The sequence below is a fragment of the Gymnoscopelus braueri genome, assembly GCF_963280865.1.
Source record: "Gymnoscopelus braueri genome assembly, chromosome: 11".
Classification (NCBI taxonomy): Eukaryota; Metazoa; Chordata; class Actinopteri; order Myctophiformes; family Myctophidae; genus Gymnoscopelus; species Gymnoscopelus braueri.
This window is the reverse complement of record NC_137613.1, coordinates 17,064,423-17,088,830: the sequence shown is the minus strand read 5'-3', so window position 1 is coordinate 17,088,830 and position 24,408 is coordinate 17,064,423. Positions and strand designations below refer to the sequence as shown.

At 43.2% G+C, this 24,408-nt stretch overlaps 2 protein-coding genes across 2 annotated transcripts in view; one reads left to right on the top strand and one right to left on the bottom strand.

Annotated features, from left to right (window-relative positions):
- grin2da (glutamate receptor, ionotropic, N-methyl D-aspartate 2D, a) overlaps window positions 1-24,408 on the bottom strand; it is a gene marked incomplete at both ends in the record, with an annotated part of 249,084 nt that overhangs the window by 108,705 nt on the left and 115,971 nt on the right. Inside the window, one exon of the mRNA XM_080442541.1 lies at window positions 1,919-2,033. Within this exon, the coding sequence (XP_080298667.1) occupies window positions 1,919-2,033 (115 nt within the window). The remainder of the gene's footprint in view (window positions 1-1,918; window positions 2,034-24,408) is intronic.
- Window positions 18,675-20,006, top strand: LOC308094831 (zinc finger protein ZPR1-like; the record flags this gene model as incomplete). Its single annotated transcript, XM_080441657.1, has 1 exon — window positions 18,675-20,006. The coding sequence occupies one exon, from the start codon at window positions 18,675-18,677 to the stop codon at window positions 20,004-20,006; it is 1,332 nt and encodes a 443-aa protein (XP_080297783.1).

Below are 24,408 nucleotides of genomic sequence, written 5' to 3'. Positions count from 1 at the left end.
CCCACAGCTTGGAAACATGGGAGGCCTTAAGGTGCTGGCCAGGGACAGACATTTTGAGTTGTGACAAAGGTCGGCAAAATGTGATTAAGGCTTATTTAAGGTTTATTTGCTCGACTGAGGTCACAAGAGTGGCGAGGAATGAGGAATGAGCCCTCGAGAGCAGACCTTAGAGCCAAGGTTACTGTATATACAGTACCTCAGAGAGAGAGAGAGAGAGAGAGAGAGAGAGAGAGAGAGAGAGAGAGAGAGAGAGAGAGAGAGAGAGAGAGAGAGAGAGAGAGAGAGAGAGAGAGAGAGAGAGAGAAGGAAAGTGTCCTAAAATGTTAGTTAGCATAGGTTAACGAGCCTGGCAAAAGAACAGAGAGCTGGAGAGAGAAAAAGAGCTTCAGTATATTATTTCAATGGTTCTCACAACGCCTCGCAATGCGAGGCGTTGTGAGCTTGTAGATCTGCTATTTTCACAGTATTTATCTGAGTCAAACAAAATGTAATGCCTCAACTCCTACAAGTCCTTATCAGGCTGGGATGGAGGGTCCCCTGTTTAAATATGATTATTTTGTGGGGTCACGGCCTAAAAAGGTTGCGAACCACTGTATTATTTGACACATGCTTTGGCAATGTAAACGTACATTCCCCATGCATGCCAATAAAGCCAATTTGAATTGAATTGAAAGATAGAGACAAATTGGCTCACTGTGGTCTACAATTAGGAGAGAGAGAGAGAGAGAGAGAGAGAGAGAGAGAGAGAGAGAGAGAGAGAGAGAGAGAGAGAGAGAGAGAGAGAGAGAGAGAGAGAGAGGAGAGAGAGAGAGAGAGAGAGAGAGAGAGAGAGAGAGAGAGAGACCGACCCAGCGGAGGAGTGTGTCAGGGCTACGGAGAGGCGATGAGTTAGCATGTTTGATGGGGTGTGAAATTGCGGTTAACCGGGCTAGCCACAGCCGCAACCTCACTAATATAATTAGTGTCAGGTGTAGTGTTGGACAATGTACTCAACCACAAATACATGAGTCAAAGTACAGATACTCCTGGTCAAGTATTATTCAATTACAATTGAAACCATCACGCAGAAGGAAATGTTTGGATCGGGGGGGGGGGGGGTCTGGTGCAACCCTCAGGTCCTGGACCTGGTGAGATGAAGGAGGAGCCCGGCCAGGAGGCCACCCACATAGCCTAGTGGGTCCCTCCACATGCCAGAGCCTCCCCCAGTCCCGGCAGAGTAGGCCTAGTTCCGGGGAATCAGACTGAGTGGCCCTGTCTTTCCCTAAGAGGACTGACCGTGGGTAGCTACTGGGACGTAAGTCGGGGCTTGATCAACCCCGGCAGGGGCCCCCGGGGCGAGGGTGTATGTTGTTGCGAGACCCGAAACACCCAATGACCCCAGGCTACAACACTGATATACGTCCCAGGTGCATCCATGTGACGAAAGTTTCATGCCTTCTAAATCAGTAGTTCTCACACATTCAAATGTTAGCAGATGAAAAATAGCAGATGTACAGCTCACAGCGCGCCACGAAATGACGCCACGCTGTGACCTTGTCTATCTGCTATTTTTGAATAGCCAAAGCAAAAATCTAAAATGACACAGATGCTTTCCCGGTTTTAATGGGTTAAAAGTGCTCAAAAGTATTCTGCTTTTAAAAAAAAATCTGTCAACAAAAATACAAATTACGAAGTTATTTTTTCTTATTATTATCAATGGAAATAGCCGATCTACAAGCTCACAACAACGTTGTGAGCTTGTACATCGGCTATTTAATGTGTGTCTTCGAAATGTAGAGTGAAAGTCCAGTCCAAGTATCCAAAAATACAAATACTCAAGTAAAGTACAGATATAAAAAAAAAGTACAGTACTTGAGTGTATATATTATGTACTTATTCTGTCCACCACTGGTCAAATTGAAACAGCTTTGTCACTCACCTCCTCCCAGCCTTTCCCATTGGTGTAGGAGATGACGTCCAGCAGGGGATTGGACAAGTAGCCGTCACTGTTGAAGGAATAGTCCCGCCCACCGATGGATATGTTCGTAAAATACCTGGGAAAGTAGACAAGACAGTACAAGGTTAATAAATAATTATACTACTGTATATAAGGTATATTTTTTAAGCGATTCTCCCCGTTTCTACAACTGACTTTGTGTGTTTGTATGTACTGTATGTCTCCATGAGCAAAAGGATCAACTGTTTGCGACGCACGCTCAAAACACACACAGGAACGCAAAGCGTGAATGTACACGCACAGACCACACACACAAACAAACAAAAAGATACAGAGCACACGCACGCACGCGTACGTACGCATGCATGCACAACGCACATTATAGCAGCAGCCTGCCGTGTCGATCTTTGAAAGGACATTAACATTGCTTCTCTAGTTCATATACTAATAGCTCAATGAAATAAAGTCATCAAGGGCACCACTTACTTCACTGGGTGTGATGTTTTTACAAATACAGTACACAGCACCAAGATAAGAAATAATAAGGACAGACATATTGCTGTGTCCTTGTGTGAGAGGTTTGTATAAGGTTGGTATTATGCTGAGGTGGCAGGTAGACATACAGTAATGGACCACAATACCTAGCAACTATAATCCCTATAGCTGTATTTGGTTTAATTAAGAGCATAGGAAGGTGCGTGTGTGTGTTTAAAGTACTGCAGTTTGTTTTAATGAGAAAAAGGTTAACGTTTAAACTGGATTTGACCACAGACGGTAAACAAAACCACCAAATAGCAAAACAAAACTGTCTTTAGAAAGTAATGATGCTTTCACAGACACACTTGCTAACTCTATGCACATCTTTTTTTCCTCTTTTTTTTGTGTTCCTCAAATTAGCTGAATCCGCTGTGGGGCTAGGCAAGTAATTTGCTGGATATACCTAGCAGAACGTTTTCAATAGCAACATGAAATACCCCAGCGTGTCAAGGAACATTTGTCGAGTTTGCAGTGTTTGCTAGGACTTGCACTTGCTAGGAAAGGCAGAAAAGAACACGATACAGAGACAACAAGAATATAAAAGAAATCGAAATCCAATTCACGGAACTGAGACCCTTTCTCAGCAGGAAGCAAACACCAAAGACAGTGTGCTAAAGACAGAAGAACGCATTTGCCCCGATGGGAACGGAAATCACAGTGTTGAGGTGATGCAAGCAATGAGGTGAGAGACACAAAGAGGTGAGTGGAAAGGGAAAAAAGGGAGATAGAGAGAAGTAGAAAATAATTGAGCTGTATAATAATAGCTCACAGTAAACGGAGGAGGAGGTAAGAGAAGAAAAGAAAACTTTCACAAAGACAATAGAGGTCCTTGAGGGGTTGTATGGGGTCCCCAGCAAAATTAGGAACAGTTTTAGACACTTAGCCTAAGCCCTAGTGTCGCGAAGAGACACATTGTCAGCTGTTTTCGCCAGGGGGCTCACAAGGCGTCGCAACGCTATTTTCAAATAGCCTACATATAAAACAGGGCTAAAGTGGTTAATGTACGTTTCATAACATAATCATTTATATCGGCAAAGTAACTAGTAACTAAAGTTTTCAAATAATTGCAGTGGAGTAAAAGTATAATATTTGCCTCTGGGATGTAGTGGAGTAGAAGTAAAAGTATTGAACATTGGAAATACTCCATTAAAGTATAAGTATAGTACCTCAAAATTGTACTTAAGTACAGTACTTGAGTAAATGTACTTAGTTACTTTACACCACTGGTTCTCGCTAATTTCGATTTTGTTTGCCTACAACATGCCCAAAATAGGATGCCGTGTGGAAAGTGGCTTATTTCACTATAGTTTCACCAGCTAGAAAGCAGTCCATTCCAGGTCTCAAATAAAGGCGAAATAAAGGTGAAATAAGTCCAATGAGAGAATGTACTGTACAAGAATGATGATAATACAGATCACAGGTTTCTCTCTCCTTCTTTAATTAAACATAAAGCTTAAAAGTGCATCACAGCTTTCTAATAAAACTCCCACGCAACCCATTAATCTCTCTCTCTATCTCTCTCTCTCCCTCTCCATCCCTCCCTCTCCACAATCACCACTGAAGTAAAAAAAAACTTTAAAAGCGTAGCCAGCGGCCATCTAATTTCAAAACGGACAAAAATAAGCATTGCGTTGAAGTGAAGACACTCACAATCCAAAATGATATGTTGTGTAAAATTGACGATGGCGCCTAAACACACACACACATGCACACACACATGCACGCACGCACGCACACGCACGCACCACTATAAGTGAAGTGCTCTCTCTGCAATCAGCATATGAGCTTCTTCCGGTTACTTCAGACTGATTGTGAGATTGTACCATCCATTCATATGCAGAGTAGCTTACAAATGAGCACATCAGTAGAATAATGCTGCTTGACAACTTTTCAGTCAGGGCAGTGACCTAGACAGTGTCTCTGTCTGTCTGTCTGTCTGTCTGTCCTGGGCATAACTTCCGGCACCGTCCGATGGATTGGCTTCAAACTTGGTGTGTGTACCCGAGATGACAGAGGCGTCAATTGGGTATGGCAGGCTATGGCAGCTGCCATACCCTGGCTCCAGGAAAAAAAAAATATATATATATATATATTATATATATATATATTTTTTTTTAATAAAAAATAAATCCATGAATGTCTCTGTCTATCTGCGTTGATTATTCTGTTATAAAATTTCTGTAAAATAACTACCAATGCAAAATGATTGCTTTCACAGGGTATTTCATTCTTCACAACTGCTTGTATCTCCCCTATTCTCCCCTATCTTGTCAAATGGTATATTCCCAGGCCCAGCCTGGGAATCCCAGGTTCAACACAGGTGCAATGCATTATTGTTAATTAGCAAGCAGCAGAGGCGCGTTTTTTCAATAGCAGACAGGCTGTTTTATTTACTTGTGAACAGTGAGTTAAAATGAAAAGGAAGCAGACCTCTCTGCATGCATTTTTTGGTAAAAAGACTGACACAGCAACCCCCGCAGCAGACAAGAAAAAGGGCCCCCCCAAAAAGGGGCCCCCAAATTTTTTTCAGATAGTTAACCCATGCCATACCCTAGCTTTTACTGAACTGACGCCACTGCGAGATGACCCGGGGGCGTGCAGTGCCCGGGTGGGAAGTCGATCGGACAAACTGTTTCCGAGAACAAAAAAACCCCCACAAATATCTGTATCTGCCAATGGGTCTGTGGATGATGCCTACCGATCGGTGTCCCAAATTAGCAGAGCTTTGCGTCCACTTATACTGGTGCCACTGCACCAGTATAAGTGGTAGCATGCACAATGGAACGCCATTCGCGTAGTACAATACTGTACATCATTCATCAATACAATGTCAGCAGTTTCTGACGACACCAGGGATCCCTGTATCTCCATATTTAGGTTGTATGGTAGTGGGTACTGCACAGGGTACTCTGACAACAAGTACAACGAGTATTGCATAAATGGATGGGGCATGCACACCCAACTTGCATCATTCCCAAGTAGGCCTGTTCCCTCAAGTACTGCACTGGGTGGGTGCTCTGACAACAGGTACAGTGAGTACTCTAACAACGGGTACAGTGAGTACTCTAACAACGGGTACAGTGAGTACTCTAACAACGGGTACAGCGAGTACTCTGACAACAGAGTACTCCCATGTTCCAACAGGTGTTGCATAAACAAGTGGGGCATGCATTCTCTACTTGCATCGTTCCCGACGTGCTTCAGTGCTTGGTCTAGTCAAGATAATTTACAGATTATAATGTGTCATGACAGCACCCTGGTCTATGAGTTCAATGTGAAATATTCCCGTTTTACACAAACAAAGACGTCTTCACTTTTGCTGTATTTTCCTTTCTCTCCTCACGAAGACCAAAGAACAATTAGTACCGAACACACACACACACACACACACACACACACACACACACACACACACACACACACACACACACACACACACACACACACACACACACACACACACACACACACACACACACACACACACACACACACGCACAAGTCACAGTGTGCAGTGGAAGTAATGAGGTTGAAAGAGGCGTGTTCTGAAGTACGCTCACTACCACCTACTGTGGGGGTTATTCTAGTTGTGTTTAAGTGGTTAAGTTGAGGTGAGGGGACAAGTGGCTGCCCGTTATATCGAGTTAGCCCCCGGTTCCATTAGGCTGACCCCGATATAACCCTGATAACGAGGCTGTTCAGTCTTTCTTTCCAACCTGTAGAAGGTGACGTTTCTTTGTCTTAAAGGCATTTCCGCTTTATTAGCCAGCACAGTGGAGCAAGACAGTAAATGCAGGGTGAAGACGAAGGTGGGGTGGGGGTGGGGGGGGGGGGGGGTGGATTGTAAAGTGACACACAGGTGCTGCTGAATGAATCAGATTCAAGGCCAGCAGTCAAACGCACGCTAACTGGTTTTCAAGCCCCGGCAGCTAAAGAAAAAATAAAACCCACTCTAATCATCGTCCTACAAAGTGCCTGCCTGCCTGCAGCTAAGCCACGTCAAACAACATGTTGACATGCTCTTTGAGCTTGTCAGAAGCATGCACACACACACACACACACACACACACACACACACACACACACACACACACACACACACACACACACACACACACACACACCTCAGAGGAGTACAAAAAGCCCATCACTCGCACAGAGCATGTTTCTTCAGCGTCAGGTTCTTGTGTAACATTGACCTAACACATGTACTGCACTCTTGATGATGTCACACACACGCATACACACGCGTGTACACACACACACGGAACATGCTGTGGGGGAGAACCTGGGGGACGAGGCTGTTATAACAGCAAACGTCCATCTAAAGCACTGGTTCTTCTCGACGTCGTTGTCGGGTCCAGCAGGGACCACCAGGGGTCCAAATGGACTCCATGACCTGCTGCTTTCGACAAGTGTTGTTATTGGGATCTGCAGGGAATTATGGTCTATAGAGCAGTGGTTTCCAAACAGTGGGTCGGGACCCATGTTTGGGTTTATGGGTTGCGAGTAAATATCACCCTTTTTTTCTGTTTCCTACATTTAAAAAAATATATATATATATATTTCAAAAGATTAAAAGTGTCTTTAACAAAGAAAACACAAATTTTCATCAATTCAAGACAATTCCAACATTTAAATATAGCATTTAATAAATAAAATGAACAAATAATAATTTCCATAAAGAAATAAAATAGCAGATCTACAAGCTCACAACACGGCACGTTGTGAGCTTGTAGATCTGCTATTTTCACTAGTTTGGGTCCCGGGCAACATCTAATTTCTTTTTTAGGTCTTGCGCTAAAAAGGTTGGAAACCACTGGTCTAGAGAACTATACACCAGGAAAGAGAGGAGTATATGAGCCTGTGTTTTCCCCACAGCCACAGTGTCAATGTAATGCACACCTCCTCTCTTCCCCTGATTTCATTTTCGAGCCCCATTTCCCAGCCTTCATCCCCCAGAAATGATACATAAGACACTTAAGACATATAGCAATGCCACGGCCATAAGTCATATACATACTCACTGTTGTAGGGATGCCAACCTCCCCTCCTCTCCTCTCCTCTCCTCTCCTCTCCTCTCCTCTCCTCTCCTCTCCTCTCCTCTCCTCTCCTCTCCTCTCCTCTCCTCTCCTCCTCTCCTCTCCTCTCCTCTCCTCTCCTCTCCTCTCCTCTCCTCTCCTCTCCTCTCCTCTCCTCTCCTCCCCTCTCCTCCATTAACTATCCATCTTCTTTTCTCATGTCTTTTTTTGTGTTGCCTTAAAACACTCCTGCACAACAGACCTACTGGCTTGAAAACCTCGCTAACCTCCTCAGCTATCAACACACAATCATCACAATCTCTTCTTTATGCCTCTGTTCTTTTGCCTCACAATCTCAGTCCCATCGCTTCTGTCCTCCACCATTCTGCCTCACAGTCTATCTATGGATTTCCAGACAAGCAACAGCATAGAGCAAGGGTCTTCAACAGGGGGTCCGGGACCCTTAAGGGGTCCTAACAGAGTTACTACAGAGGGCCACCAAATCTTTGCGAGATAGGACCTTTTTTTAAATTATTATTAACCTCTTGAACCCTAGCATCCTTTTTCTGGGGGCGACAATTTGCGGAAAATAGCAGATGTACAAGCTCCCAACGCATCGCGCTGCGATGCGTTGGGAGCTTGTAGATCTGCTATTTTCAGCCAAAGGTCAAATTTACTAAGTACTGAAGGTTCATGGTTAAATGTCTGCACATCAAAATGAATCCAACATACACTGATGACAGCGCTGTCAAACAAGTCTATGAAGCCACCTATGAAATCTCTGAAAAGGTTTAATCTGCAACAATATGCAGTGGGGGTCCCTGCTTCATCTCTCTCTCGGCTAAGGGGTCCTTGGCTTGAAAAAAAAACGTTGAAGACCCCTGGCGTAGAGAGAGAAGGAGAGAGAGAGAGGAGAGGAAAAGACAAAGCAATAACATTTAACCCATTGAGACCTGGAACTGTCTCATTTTTAGATTTGAGCTAAAAAGCATTATTTTACACTTTGGGCTATTCAAAAATAGCAGATATACAAGCTCGTAGCGCGGCACCGAGTGCCGCGTTACGAGCTTGTAGATCTGCTATTTTTGAAAAATCGTGAAAATGTGTGCAAATCTTTGAATATATATATTTTTAAAGCAAACCGTTTTTAACTCAAATCTTTGCTTCTGGGGGTCCCTGGAACAAAATATTTTGATGGGGGTCCGCGGCCAAATACATATAATTTTGGGGGTCCTTGACATGAAAAAGATTGAGCACCACTGATATAGAAACATACGTTTTTCAGAATACTGTTGAGATTTAGGAGACATGTAGAATCGGCTTCAGGTCTCAATGGGTTAAAAACAGATAATGCCAGAAGGTGAGTGGGAGAGATGCAGCCAGAATGTGAAAGAGAACATATTTGAAAGTGCAGGCAACTTAAAGGTTTAATGACATTCACTTTTACACCACATTCAAAGTCTTTGTCCTGGTCCTTCAAAAGTGTACAAAAAGTTTTAAGTGAAAATTCCATTCCAGTGATCAATGGCAGGTGTTTTTCTTTCACATTTCTAAAGCCTTTTCAACTGCAATGAAAAAAGAAATCTTTGCCTGCGGGTGTCGCTGGTGAGGGATTTTGCCTGTCAATCATCGCCTCTGCTCCGCCCCCCCCAAAGGAAAGGATAGGGGAGGGGAGGGGCGAGGAGAAGAGTGGGCGGGATTAATCGACTGTGACCTCACTGTCGAAGGGCCAAGCTCAGATTACTTTTCAGCCTAATTATTCAGAAAACCCCAGACCACAGAAAATCCACTGAATGTTCTAAGTTCAGGTTTTTTGGGTGTAATTGAGGTCATAAAACCCCAAATAAAACATTGAAAATAAAAAAAGTGAAAATGAATGTCATGATACCTTTAAGACTCTGGGGCATAATAGTATATAGTGCTATTCTACGTAACGTCGATGTCGGGCAGAAACCTCTTAACTCCATATTTTAACTTGTGTTTTTTCGTTAATTAACGCCCTGCTTGATACTGCTACTGTACATACTACAGCATCACACAAAAACATCAGAAGTAGCAGATCCACAAGCTCAAAACGCGGCGCGAAGCGACGCGTTTTGAGCTTGTAGATCTGCTACTTTTGCTGTTTTTTAATTTAAATCCTGAAAAGTAACCGTTTTGGACCTATGGGTTCCCTAATAACAAGAGACTAGATGAAGTTCAAAATCTGCTCTGTGCAATACAAAACTTTCAAAGCCAATGACACAGGCTTCCGCATGGCTATAGGTCAAACCTGACCTGAGTGGGCCGCAAAATGTACAATTACAGAGGTCTCCTCACTAATATATTCAGCTTGTCTATAAGGTCAGCATGCAATGTTCCTGTGCCTAAGCAATCGGCTACAGATGGAGAGACTGGTTACGCTCACCTTAAAGAACAACCATTCCTGACACTTTCTCCTCCAGTCTGACCCTGAACACTGGTGCATTCATACAAGGACGCAAGCAGCAGATTAAATGAATGATTCTCATCTTTTTTTCATAATTTTAAAGGACCCCCAGTTTGATATGCTAGGCCACACCCCCTGTTTAACCCATTCAATCCGGGAACTCATCCACAAATGTCTTCTAAATCCTAACAGTTTTCTGGAACACTTATGTTATGCTATAATATCAGTGGTTCTCAAACTGTTTCATGTCAAGGACCCCCATCTCAAGATATGTTGTTCCAGGGACCCCCAGAAGCAAACATTTTGAGTTTCAAATAAGAAATATATATTTTCAAAGACTTGCACAAATTTTCATGATTTAAAAAAAAAAATAGCAGATCTACAAGTTCATAGCTCTGCACTCTGTCCCGCTCTATGAGCTTGTATATCTGCTATTTGCGTTTATTTAACTCTGAGAGTGTACAAATGGAACCATTTTGTACACTCTAAGAGTTGCAGACTAATAAGGGTCAGTTTTTGACCCCTGGTGATCCCCAGACCCCGATTGATTGAATACTTTATTAGTTAAAAATGTAAACAGCACATGGTACAGTCAAACATCAAGGCTAAAAGGATAACACATAAAGTCCTAGTCCGTGCTTCCATTGTGGTCCTATGTATTCAATTCATCAACATAGTATAAAAATAACACCATTTAATTTTCAATACAAAAAAACATAAAAAACACTATGTATGTAAAAAGGAGGAAAAGGGAAAAACGGCAGCAGTGAATGACACCTCCTTTCTATGGGAAATAGCATGTACCTCCCCTTGTGGTCTCCTGATGATTTTTCAGACCAGTTTTGAAAGAAGCCAGTGATTTGCATGTTTTAATGCATTGGTTCTCAAAGTGGGGTCCGGGGACCCCCAGGGGTCCTTGAGGGGGTTCCAGGGGGTCCCCAGCAAAATGTGTGAATATAGCATCACAATAATTTAAACCTTTTATACTTTTGCCATTCAAAAATAGCAGATCTACAAGCTCATAGCGTGGCACCGAGTGTCGCGCTATGAGCTTGTAGATCTGCTATTTTTGAAAAATCTTGAATATTTTTGCAAATCTTTTAATATATTTCTTTTAAAGCGAACATTTTAACACAAATCTTTGCTTTTGGGAGTCCCTGGCACAACATATTTTCAGATGGGGGTCCGCAGCCAAATATATATCAATTTGGGGGTCCCTGGCATGAAAAAGTTTGAGAAGCACTGTTTTAATGGATGGTTTCGGGGCATTCCACATCTTGGTGGCAGAGTAGTAGAATGAGAGTTGTCCCATGTTTGTTCTATAGGTGGGTGGTATACCAGATCGTTGTCGCTCCCTCTAGTATCGTGGCTGTGGGTGTCACTCACTTTGGAGAAGTAGTTAGTCAGGTATGAGGGTACTGAACAGTGGTGGAAGAAGTACTCAGATATTTTACTTAAGTAAAAGTAGCAATACCACAATATAAAAATACTCTGTTACAAGTAAAATACCTGTGTTCAAAATGTTACTTGAATAAAAGTACAAAAAGTATTGGCATCAAAATATACTTAAAGTACCAAAAGTAAAAGTACTGTTTGAAAATAGCTAGGGGTGTGCCGATATATCGTCCCGCGATATATCGCGATACGTTTTCGTGACGATATGTATCGTTTTGGGATTTTTTTTGTTGCAATAATAATAATGCAAAAACAGAAGTATTTGTTTGCATTTCCCCCCACCCCCCTATATTTCCATAAGCTCCCCCCCCCCATATATTTTCATATTAAAAAAGTGCCATATATCGTATCGTATCGATATCGTATAGATGTTGTGAGCCCAATATCGTATCGTATCGTTTCGTGAAATTTGTGTATCGGCAAACCCCTAAAAATAGCAGATCTACAAGCTCACAAGTATCGCAACGTGTTGTGAGCTTGTAGATCGGCTATTTTCAAATAGCCTATGTATAAAATAGGGCTAAAGTGGTTAATGTATGTTTTATAATATAGTAATCTGCAAAGTACAACTAGTAACAAAAGTTTTCAAATAATTGTAGTGGAGTAAAAGTACAATATTTGCCTCTGAGATGTAGTGGAGTAGAAGCAAAAGTATTGCAAATTGGAAATACTAGTAAAGTAAAAAGTAACTCAAAATTGTACTTAAGTACAGTACTTAAGTACATGTACTTAGTTACTTTCCACCACTGGTATTGAGGGCACTGTCCCTTTGACTATCTTAAATACCAATCCCATTTCTATTTGCTAAACCCCGTCTTCTACCCTGACCCATCCCAGACTAACAAAGTGTGTACTTGGAACTAGGTAGGTCATGGGCTTTAGTGGCCGAGAAGTGGTTGAATCAGTTTGGGAAACAGACGATCAAATAACCCCTACATGTGTGAGGTGCATGTGAGTTCATGCAGGTGTGTGTGTGTGTGTGTGTAACTGTGTGTTTGACCGACAGGGAGTGAGTGATCTATGATTCCCTGCCATTTGACAGGTTGACAGGCAGTGATTTATTTATGACCGGGGTCATAAACCCGTCTACGCCTCCCCTTCCTACTCCTATACTTCCTCAGACCACAGACAGTGTTGCCAAGTCTGCATATTGTAAACGACTTTAGGCTTGTTTTTTTCTATAAAGTCGCTTGTTAATATTGGAAGATGTGGGTTGTGGTTTTTTTTGGGCTTGTTTCATATGTGTCGTTGCTTATTTGGGTTTGTTTCCTAAAATGTTGTTTAAACCAGTGGTTCTCAAATATTTTCATGTCAAGGATGCCCAAATTAATATGCATTTGTCCACGGACCCCCCCCCCCCCCCCCCCCACCCCCCCCCATCTGAAAATAATTTTGTGCCATTGACCCCCATACAAGATTTGTGTATTTAAAATGTTTTTCAAGATTTCTTTTGAAAATAGCTGATCTACAAGCTCACAATGTGACACGTTATTCTCAAATAGCCGATGTAGATACGTAGGTTTAAGGTGCTCATGTGTTAGTCGCTTCTTTTTGGGCTTGTTTTCATAGAGCTGGTTGCTTATTTCTCTCGCAAAATCTGTCAATAAGACCACAGCCCCTTTCCTCCCACACATGTCACTTTATCTGACGACAGACACACCCCTACCCTATTATAACACACACACACACACACACACACGCAGGCGCACACACAGGCGCACACGCACACACCTGTTTTCACAGTGTTATTGGCCTCAATTACAACCTGACGTTTTTGGACAACATGATGGAGAAGGCCCTGACAACACTGTGAGAATATATAATATTGACCTGAAACAAGTCGAACACGAGCTCTATAATTTGTAACCAAACTTGTTGATGAGATATTGTTTAAAGGTGAGAGGACAAGTTATGCATTGTTTTTAAGCTAATTGAATATGACTCCAGGGCTGCCAACTTTTCAGAACACCTTGGAGAGAGATTTGATGGACATTTCCTTTCAGGCCCTTACCGATGTTGCCAATTCATTTCAATCATTTACTATTAATTTATTCACACCTCCATTATGTTAGAAAATAAATTATGAATCGCCAAGCCACATAACCACACAATAAATAAATCATGAATCACCAAGCCACCGACACAATCAAATATATAACCACATAACCATTACAGGTTCATGGGTTGGGTATCTGTAGTGCAAGAAAAGAGAAGACATACTGTAGGAGAAGACAAAGAAGACTAGACAAGGACAAGAAACTCAGTCACACTGTCAGTCAGTCACAACTCAGTCTCGCGAGCCAGACTGATGCCTCCAACAATTTTCAAATACTTCTGTCATACAGTCTGGAGCAACGGAAGCTCTGAAAATGATCAGAGGATAAAGTGGATGAGATTCCTCCTCCCCGCTTCCGTTTCGTCTTTACAGTCGTGCAAATTTAATCAAAAAAAATATAAATTAATCAAAGCATTTATAGCTTGTTATCAGAAATGGAATTTCTAAAATAAAATGTCAAGATATTTTCGTGAACAGAGATGATGACAGCTTCCCTTCTCGGATTTTGAGAGGAGTAGTTCCAGACTCTATATAGCATTCGGAGATTGTGGAATAGTTGTCTATGTAAGCGAGTCTAGTCACAACAGGAGGGAGTAGAAACTATGATAAAGCACAGGTTTGTGCAGGGGGTCATTTGGGGTGTCAGGGGATGGCAATCGTCACCCCCTATCGTTAGCATTTAACTAACTTTATTTGTAGTCTGTGAATAAATGTGTGAAAGACTGCGCTGAGAACAAAAGGGCTTTTTTTCCAAAACCGAAATTCTTAACCGAACACATTCTATTAGCTTTATTTCAAAACTGGTAGGTCAATCTAAATAACCAAAATCTCATTATTTTTGCTATGATTGTCTGCTTAGATGGAATGAAAAAAAAAGAAAATGCAAAAATGCTTGGACTATTTATTAGATCCAGCCACAAATATGTTCTCTCATTTAATTGTGCGCGCATGTGTGTGTGCATGTGTGCGTGCGTGCGTGCGTGCGTGCGTGTGTACAGTGTGTGTGTGTGTGTGTCTGTGTCTGTGTCTGTGTCTGTGTGTGAAATAGACATTGTGAAGTATTGCCAGTTTTACCATACAATCCTACAGATAGGTGTCAGCCTAAACACAGATCATTACATTACATATAAACATCAAACAATCTTTCAGAGTAAGGACAGGAAGGTTCAAACAGCGAGTAGTGTTGCAGTCGACAGGAGTGATCAACTCGACACCAGTAACAGTCTGCTTAGCTTATCTGCTACAAGCAGTAACACATCAGTACACAGACATACCACAGCTTTCAATATGGCCACATCTTCCACTGTCAGGAGGGTGGCATATGTACGCCGGAGGGTTGCGGGTGCTGTGACAGTGCGCTCACGACAACCCGCCCCTCGCCCTCCTTATATCCCATTAACACATTGAATGCCAGTCGCGTAGATCTACGCGAACCTATTTAAAGCCGCAGCGTGCCAGTCGCGTAGATCTACGCGAACCGCCGATTCCCATTGAAATTGCCCCAGGTGCACTTTCCGAATTTTTTTGATCCATTTCCGTTTCCGGTTTCCGGTCGGAAACAGAATTATTCGGGTTCCGTTTTTTTCGATCGTATCCGCTTCCTGTCTGGGATCCTGTTTAAAACTCGATTTTCTCGGTTGTTGTTTTTCTCCTCGCTGATCACTGTTTAGCGTTGATCCACTGTATCTTCAAGATGGCGGCTCGCATTTGGAAACTATTTTCGCTGGCCGTTTCTCACAGATCCACTGTGTGTTTAGAACCAAATGAACGCGCACTTTTAACTTATTTAGCGAGGTCTGTGGCGACATGAAAAAAACAAAAAAACAACAATAAAACGCTGGCACTGGTGAGTACATTATGAGATTAAACTCTGGCATGGAATGTGTTAAGACCTGAGGCCAATTCTACAAAAATGTCTTCAAAATGTTGCTATATCGGTGGTTCTCAAACTTTTTCATGTCAAGGGCCCCCCAAAATGATATTTGGCCGCCGACCCCCATCTCAAAATATGTTGTTCCTGGGACCCTCAGAAGCAAAGATTTGAGTTTAAAAAGTTTGCTCTATAAATATATATATATTCAAAGATTTGCACACATTTCACAATGTTTCAAAAATACAATATACAATACAATCTACAAGCTCATAGCGTGGCACTCGGTGCCGCGGTATGAGCTTGTACAGTATATCTGCTATTTTTGAATAGCCAAAGTATAAAATTATGGTTTTAATGGGTTAAGACCTGAGTACGATTCTACAAATGCCTTCGAAATCAGTGGTTCTCAAACCTTTTCGTGCCAAGGACCCCCAAAATGATATGTATTTGGACCCCCATCTGAAAATGTTTTGTGCCAGCCAGGGACCCCCAGAAGAGAAGATTTGTGCTAAGAAAAAAATGCACATTTTTATTTCAAGATTTTTCAAAAATATAAGATGTGCAAGCTTGCAGCGAGCTTGTACATCTAACTATTTCTGAATAGCCAGCGCTAAAATGACATAGATCCTTTCCCGTTTTGAACGGGATAAGCCTGGCTTTGCCTCCATACTGAGAGTTGTGTGTCAGCTTAGCTTCTCTCCACTATAGATTTGCACAGACTCGATCATGCTTTTTGGACAAGATGACGGATAAGGCCCTGATAACATTGCGAGAATAATATTGTTTCCGTCGGGCAGAAACCTCCTATCTCCATATTCAAACCTTGTGTGTGCTTTTTCGTAATTTAACGCCCTACTTGACCATACTACAGACTACAGCGGTCACACAAAAGCATAAAAAGTAACAGATCCGCAAGCTACTTGAGCTTATAGATCTGCTGCTTTTGCTACTTTTGAATTTGAATCCTGAAAAGTAACAGTTTTGGACTTATGAGGTTTCCACCCGACAGAGACAATATCATCAATTATATGGTGTGTGTCATATTGTCTTTTCTTTGACATATAGTGCTGTGGGTGTAATAATCTCAACCTAGGCCACCAAGACGTCAGTGAGATTGTCAACCCCCCACCAACATGTCATCTAGACTCTAGATGACCTCTAGATTCTAGAGGTCTGTCTCCCCTGGACATGAAAGTCTGGCTGGTAGCCTGGTACTGACATCAACGTAGCAGGCAGCCTTCAGAGAGAACACCCATAGCCCTCTGGCATATATATATATATATATATATATATATATATATATATATATACCACCCACCTGATGGTCGCAGATACTGTATGATATCTTGAAAGCTGTGGTGTGTCTCTGATGTGTACCAATGAGTACACATCAGAGATGTTTGTTAGCTGATTGTTACTCCAGCCAACTACAGAACTCTTCTTTATACCAGTGGTGTAAAGTAACTAAGTACATTTACTTAAGTACAATTTTGAGGTACTTTAACTTTACTGGAGTATTTCAAATTGTTTGTACTTTTACTCCACTACAATTATTTTAACACTTAAAATACTTTTGGTACTTTAAGTACATTTTGATACCAATACTTTTGTACTTTTACTCAAGTATTTTTTATTTGGGACTTTTACTTGTAACAGTACTTCTACATTGCGGTATCGATACTTTTACTTAAGTAAAACATTTGAGTACTTTTTCCACCACTGTCTGTGTGTACCAATGAGTACAGCTTGTAGTAGCCTCGATCTCCAGGCTTTTATTGTTTAGTTTTGCTAAAAAATAAAAGCCTGGCCCAGCGAGTCGGTGTACTCGGTATGAGGAAGTGTTTCATTTCCCAACCAACCAGAGTGCAGTGGGCGTCACTCGTAATGTTGTGTTAACGGGGCGGGGGTTGACGGACAGATCGGTGAACCAATGGGATCAGGCGCAATCTCTCGCCGGCTCTATACACCCGCCCCTCTATACACGAAATCAGGAGGGTTGGGGCAGTCTAAGCTTGTAGCAGATAAGCTACAAGCTGATTGTTACTCCGGCCAACTACAAAACTCTTCTTTATACAAACTTCCGTCCGTGCCTGTGTTTTTTTGAAAGATACGGTATGTTGATGATATATGTAAGAATGATCTTTTTAAGCAGACGATACATCTGGCATTAGAATAAGCATTGAATAGGTGGCGATAACCAGGCTTATTGAAACTGCCAGAAGCCATTGTGTGGGAGTGGAAACTACGTTGTTGAAAAGTCAACTCAGATAAGAAAAAACAGTAATCAATCCGTGTCATGAACCGGTGCTTTTTAAATGCGTGGTTATCTGGTTGGTGCTGTGAAGATCCGCGTTTTGTTTTCAAACATAATGGAGGTGTGAATAAATGAATAATAAATTAGTTACGGAGAAAAAAAGACTGTCTTTGACATGCAGAGGTGACCCCGAATAGGCTCCAAAAAAAACATTTCAATCAAATCTCACTCCAAGATTTTCTGAGAAGTTGGCAGCCTGGGAGTCATTTTCAATTAGCTCCTGCAAAACATGTCCTCTCACCTTTAAGCAATCTCATCAACAAGTTTAGTTACAAATTATAGAGCCTAGTGCCTGGACCAAAATGCTTGTTTCAGGTCAATATGTTCTCAAAAATATCATCAGGGCCCCTCAGCATCATCTTTTCCAAACAGATTGGGTTGTAACTAAGGCAAATAGCATCATGAAAACAGGTGTTTGTGTTATAACTAGAGTCACATTTAGAGGTTCAGGCCGCTACGCGGCCCTCACACCTATGCGTCGCACTGCCGATCCGACCAATATGTCTGAGTCATAGTGTCGAGGGCTTTGTCAAAGTACACGTTGTACCCGTCTGTCTGTGTCTCTTTTGTACCCATATATGAAAATGTCTGTTTCGATCTGTGTCCCTTTTATGCCCATATGGAGATTCATGATGTCATCAGTATATGCCCATACATGGGCATGCTGATATACCCATATAAGGAGATATCTGTATATGTCAGTCTTTGTCCCTTTTATGTCCATACAGGTATAAGGAGATCTCTGTATCTGTCAGTCCTTGTCCCTTTTACGCCTATGAAGATTCCTGATGCCATCAGTATGTGCCCATATATGGAGCTGACTCGTGGTTTGTTTATGTTTATGTTGTCATAGTGACGTGGCGTGATGTGAGAGTAGCTGTCAGTCAAGCAACTTGTATAGAAGGCGAGTGTCTGTTACCAGGACGTTCTAGTGCGTTCTAGAGGGTCTGTTACCAGAACGTTCTAGATAAATATCTCAGAGCGAAAACAGGACAGCGCTTTCAAGCAGTTCGAGCTGTTTAAAGGGTTTGTTGTGAGGAGAGGAGTAATAATAATGTCGCTGATAAGGGAGGATAACGTGCGCGGCAGCAGGAATGTATTCAAGGATATCGGCGCGGACGACAAAGACTTTCTTCCTAGCGAGATAGAGAGTCTGTGTATGAACTGTCACCAGAACGGCGTCACCCGGCTGCTGCTCACCAGGATCCCCTTCTTCGAGGAGGTGATCATCAGCTCCTTCAGCTGTCCACACTGCAACTGGTCCAACGCGGAGATCCAGTCCGCGGGGCGGATACAGGACCAAGGTATTTGCTACACGCTGAAAGTGCAGTCGAAGCAGGACTTGAACCGAGAGGTGGTCAAATCGGACAGCGCGACCACCAGAATACCCGAAGTCGAGTTCGAGATCCCCGCGTTCACGCAGAAGGGCTCCCTGTCAACCATCGAGGGCCTCCTGGACCGAGCCGTGGTCGGCTTGGAGCAGGACCAGCCCGCCAGGAGGGCCACGGCCCCCGACGTTGCCCAGAAAATAGACGAGTTCATCGAGAAGTTGAAACGGCTGAAAGAGGTGGAGGAGGAATTCACGTTGATCATCGAGGATCCGTCCGGGAACAGTTTCGTGGAGAACCCAGTGGCCCCCCAGATGGACGAGGCTCTCACCGCCACCCGGTTCAAGCGGACCGCCCAGCAGGACGAGCAGCTGGGGATCGCAGCTGGAGATGAGCTGGAAGAGGAGCCCAGTGGCAACGACCTGGACAGCATGCGGAACGAGGTTCTGGTGTTCAACACGAACTGTCCAGAGTGCAACGTGCCCGCCTCCACAAACATGAAGCTGGTGCAGATCCCCCACTTCAAGGAGGTCATCATCATGGCCACCAACTGTGACGAGTGCGGACACAGGACCAACGAGGTGAAGTCCGGAGGGGCCGTGGAGGACCTGGGCACACGGATCACCCTCCACCTCACCGACCCTTCAGACATGTCCAGAGACGTGCTGAAGTCCGAGACTTGCAACGTGCTCATCCCTGAGCTGGAGTTCGAGCTGGGCATGGCGAATGTGGGAGGCAAGTTCACCACCCTGGAGGGACTGCTCACGGACATCAAGAATCTGATTGTTTCCAAGAACCCATTCATGTGTGGTGACAGCAGCTTTGGGGACAGAATGGACAAGCTGAAGCTCTTCGGGGAGAAGATTGACAAGATCATGGCCGGAGAAATGGATGTCCACTTGGTTCTGGACGACCCGGTCGGTAACAGTTACATCCAGAACGTCTACGCCCCAGACCCTGACCCCGAGATGAAGATCGAGAAATACGACCGCACCTTTGAGCAGAACGAAGATCTGGGACTGAATGATATGAAAACGGAGGGTTATGAAGCACAGTGAATCGTGTAGCACAAATATTGTGTACATAAAAATAATAACTTTGTCTGAAGCTTTAAGTTGGATTAGTGGTTATGGGGTCCAGGGACCCTCAGGGTTCTTTGAGGGGGTTCCAAATGGACCCTTACAAGTCTATAACTTTGGGAGTGTACAAATGGACCCTTTGTTTACTGCTGCACGGACTGTGACAGTGATATTTGTGTTATTGTATGTTATTCATATTTTATTTCCTTTCTTAGCCTAATGCAATGCACCAACCTCCCCGAGTCAAATTCCCCGAAAGTATGAGTGGATATAATTTATTTATATTTACAATTTAAATTCCACATATCCAGTGTTTGTTTGCAGTGAGCATGAGCGATTGATTTGATTATAGAGTCAAGGTACAGTCTATGTACGGCAATCTAAATTATACATAAAGAATGCATCTTCGTCTATTTGTAGACCGGCATAAGAGATGAGAGAGAGAGCGAGAGCGAGAGGGAGACAGACAGACAGACAGACAGACAGACAGACAGACAGACAGACAGAGAGAGAGAGCGAATGACTCAAGAGTGTGTGAGAGACATGGATTACAGGCAGACACATAGTTAGACTCACAGATACAGTATGGTAGATAAATGTGTGTGTGTTTCAGTGAGTGTGTGTGTGTTTCAGTGAGTGTGTGTGTGTTTCAGTGAGTGTGTGTGTGTGTGTTTCAATGTGTGTGCGCGCGTGTGTGTGTGTGTGTGTGTGTGTGTGTGTGTGTGTGTGTGTGTGTGTGTGTGTGTGGGCAGCCAGGCACAAATGACTCACAGATCCTCCAACAAACAACACCAAAGCTCAAACCAGCCGTGTCTGTATAAATGTGTCTTTTTTTCATCTCTTTGTATTTGTATTTTTACAAATGTGTCTGTCTGTATAAATGTGTGACTTTATTAATGTATGTGTGTGTGTGTGTGTGTGTGTGTGTGTGTGTGTGTGTGTGTGTGTGTGTGTGTGTGTGTGTGTGTGTGTGTGTGTGTGTGTGTGTGTGTGTGTGTGTGTGTGTGTGTGTGTGTGCGTGCGTGCGTGCGTGCGTGCGTGCGTGCGCGCGTGCGTGTGTGTGTGTGTGTCTGTTTAAAAAAAAAACTGAATAAATGTATGTGTCTGTACAAGTGTGTGTCTTTATAAATCGTCTCTGTCGGGTGGAAACCTCATATGTTCAAAACAGTAACTTTTCAGGATTCAAATTCAAAAAGCATCAAAGGTAGCAGAACCGCATTCATTTATGAAAAAACGTTAAAAGTTATAATATGGAGATAAGAGGTTTCTGCCCGACAGCGACGATATGCGTGTGTCTTCATAAATGTGTGTCTTTATAAATGTATGTGTATGACATAGCGCATCGTTCTCCTCACGGTGCTTCCGGATGTTTGGCACTGCACATCTGTCTTCACCCTTCTGAAGCCAAGCAAACCTGCAAAAGATTGACCCCAAAGGTTCCATAGACCCATCTCACTGCTCTGCGTCCCATTCAGATTCTGGAAAGGATGATCCACAGCCGCATCGACCCAGTGGTGGACCCACGGCTACAGAGTGAATAAGTCGGTTTCCGTCTGGGAAGGTTAACGGTGGACCCGGTAACACTGCTTACACAGGTCATCGAAGACATCTTCCAGAACAACGAGAAAGCTGAGGTAGAGTTGCTGGACTTTGGCAGTCACAAATACGACTTTGTCTGGCACCGTGGACTCCACCTGAAGTTGCTCAGGACTATCCCAAGATCGGCGGATTATGGTGAACTTCATGATGGACTCATGGAGATGCTGTCAAACCACAGCTTCACCCTACAGACCAGTGATGGCCAGTGCAGCAGGCTCAGATGACTGAGGAATGCGTTGTGTCGCAGGAGTCTGTTCTCTCCCCGATGCCGTTTAACATCTACAACATACCAGATACAACATTACGGCTACGCAGACGACCTGGCCGCCATGCTGAGATGACCAACATGTAAGGCGATCTCAAGGTGGTATACCATCTTAACAACAGAAACGCAAAAAGGCAACTGGACGTGTTCGTTGACAACAAGTGCCTTCCAGCAAGCACCAAAGTTTGTTGGCGTAAGGCAGTAAGTAGCCTATTTATGTCTGTTGTTGTCGCTGTTGCGAAGTTCTTTCAACTGTGGTTTCAGCAAACATCACCTTTTTGACCCTAACTGGACACCGTAGTTCAGCTTTCTAGGCGGCAGTGGCTCAGGGGTAGAGTGGCCGGGTAGAGTGAACTGGAAAACCGCAAGGTTCCCAGTTCGATCCCGGGCTGGGGCGCTCCCCTAGAGTTAGTGTCGAAGTGTCCTTGAGCAAGACGCTGAACCCCTAATTGCTCCCGATGAGCAGGTTGGTGCCTTGCATGGTTTCCTCTGCCATCGGTGTATGAATGTGTGTGTGAAAGGGTTAATGGCACAATCAATGTAAAGCGCTTCGGATAGAAGCGCTATATAAATGCACCATTTACCATTTTACCATTTAGGCAGCTGCGGCCGCCATCTTTGGTAATGTTTTTCTTTGTTTTTGAAAGGTGAGCACTGTACTACTGATCTAGTAGATATGTTTTAGTCGTTGAAATGAACACTGGTGTGTACTGTTCGTGTGTGCACTTGCACGTGCCTGCATGTATCCATGTGTTTTTGTGCGTGCCTGTGCCTGTGTATTGATGTGTATTGGTGTGCATGCATGTGCGAGTTGGTGTGTGTATTGGTGTGCATGTGTGTGCCAGTTGGTCTGTATATTGGTATTGGTGTGTATTGGTGTGCATGTGTGTGTCAGTTGGTCTGTATATTGGTATTGGTGTGTATTGGTGTGCACGTGTGTGTCAGTTGGTCTGTATATTGGTATTGGTGTGCATGCGTGTGCGTGCCAGTCAAGACGCTCAGCACTTTGCACACTGCTGCAGAGAAGCTTTCTGTGTCACCATGACAACAGCAGTGCACACTAAAAGCCCCATTCACAGAAGCAGAGAGAGACAGAGAGAGACAGAGAGAGACGGAGACATTAACGAGACAGAAGAGAGATCGAGAGAGGGCCAAATGAGAGAGACAGAGAAAGAGAGGGGTGGAGATATAAAGACAGATACAGAAATGGTGATAAATGGTGGACAGAGAGAAGGGAAGTATGAGAGAGGGAGATCTAGGGATATATACCATATATATATGAACAGCATAAATGTACGGTAACATTCTCTCCCTCCTACCAATGGAATTGAACTATTTCTCAGCATTACTTTTCTTTGATCTCTCAATGTAAAAATGGATCCTTATGGGTTGATAAAAAAAAAAAACTCTAACAACTCAGGATTTTGCTGTGCATAATGCGGCAGATATGCAGTAGCATTGATGGAATAACATTTTAATTGAAAATTGTTACATGAAAGCATGGACATGAATAAGAATTACCATCAAGAGAAAAGGCAACTAGTGTGTGTCTATTTGTTCTCTCTCTCTCTCTCTCTCTCTCTCTCTCTCTCTCTCTCTCTCTCTCTCTCTCTCTCTGAATTTTACTTGAGTAAAAGTAACAAAATATATTGACATCAAAATAAACTTAAAGAACAAAGTAAAAATAGCCTATGTATAGAATATAGGGGTTTTAAGTGGTTAATATATGTTTTATATTAGTAATCTAAAGTTGTCAAATAATTGTAGTGGAGTAAAATGTACAATATTTTCCTCTGAGATGTAGTGGAGTAGAACTATTAACCACTTAAACCCCAGCATCCGTATTGTGGGGAAAGCTTTCGCAGCGATCGGCTGTTTTCCTGCAAAAGCTTTCCCACACAATAACAGAAAACAGTACTCATAAATGTACTTGGTTGCTTTCCACCTCATGCTCCTGGTGGACTTCATGTGCTCATTGATTCCTCTATGAAACACCATTCATAATTCATCATGCTACATGAAACACCATTCATAATTCATCATCTGCTACAATGCTAGCGCATTCCGTATGCTACAGTCTGCTGGGGGTGACTTCCATTCCGCCAGGAAACATGTAAGCCATCACAAGGGAGAGGACGTTTGGTTGGGGTCGTAAACTGAGCTGGAATAATGTTTGCATTTCATTACGCGTGCACAAACACACACACAGAGAGAGAGAGAGAGAGAGAGAGAGAGAGAGAGAGAGAGCAAAGAAAGAAAGAAAAGGGAGAGGGGAGAATTTGGGGGCCTATTCGCTGCATCATCCGAGCAAACAGAGTAATAGCGAATGCTACGTGTGCTGGGGGATGCTATGCTTGTGATAAGCCATAAAAGCTAACATCACTCCTTCTTTGTGAAACACACACACACACAGAGAGAGAGAGAGAGAGAGAGAGAGAGAGAGAGAGAGAGAGAGAGAGAGAGAGAGAGAGAGAGAGAGAGAGAGAGAGAGAGAGAGAGAGAGAGAGAGAGAGAGAG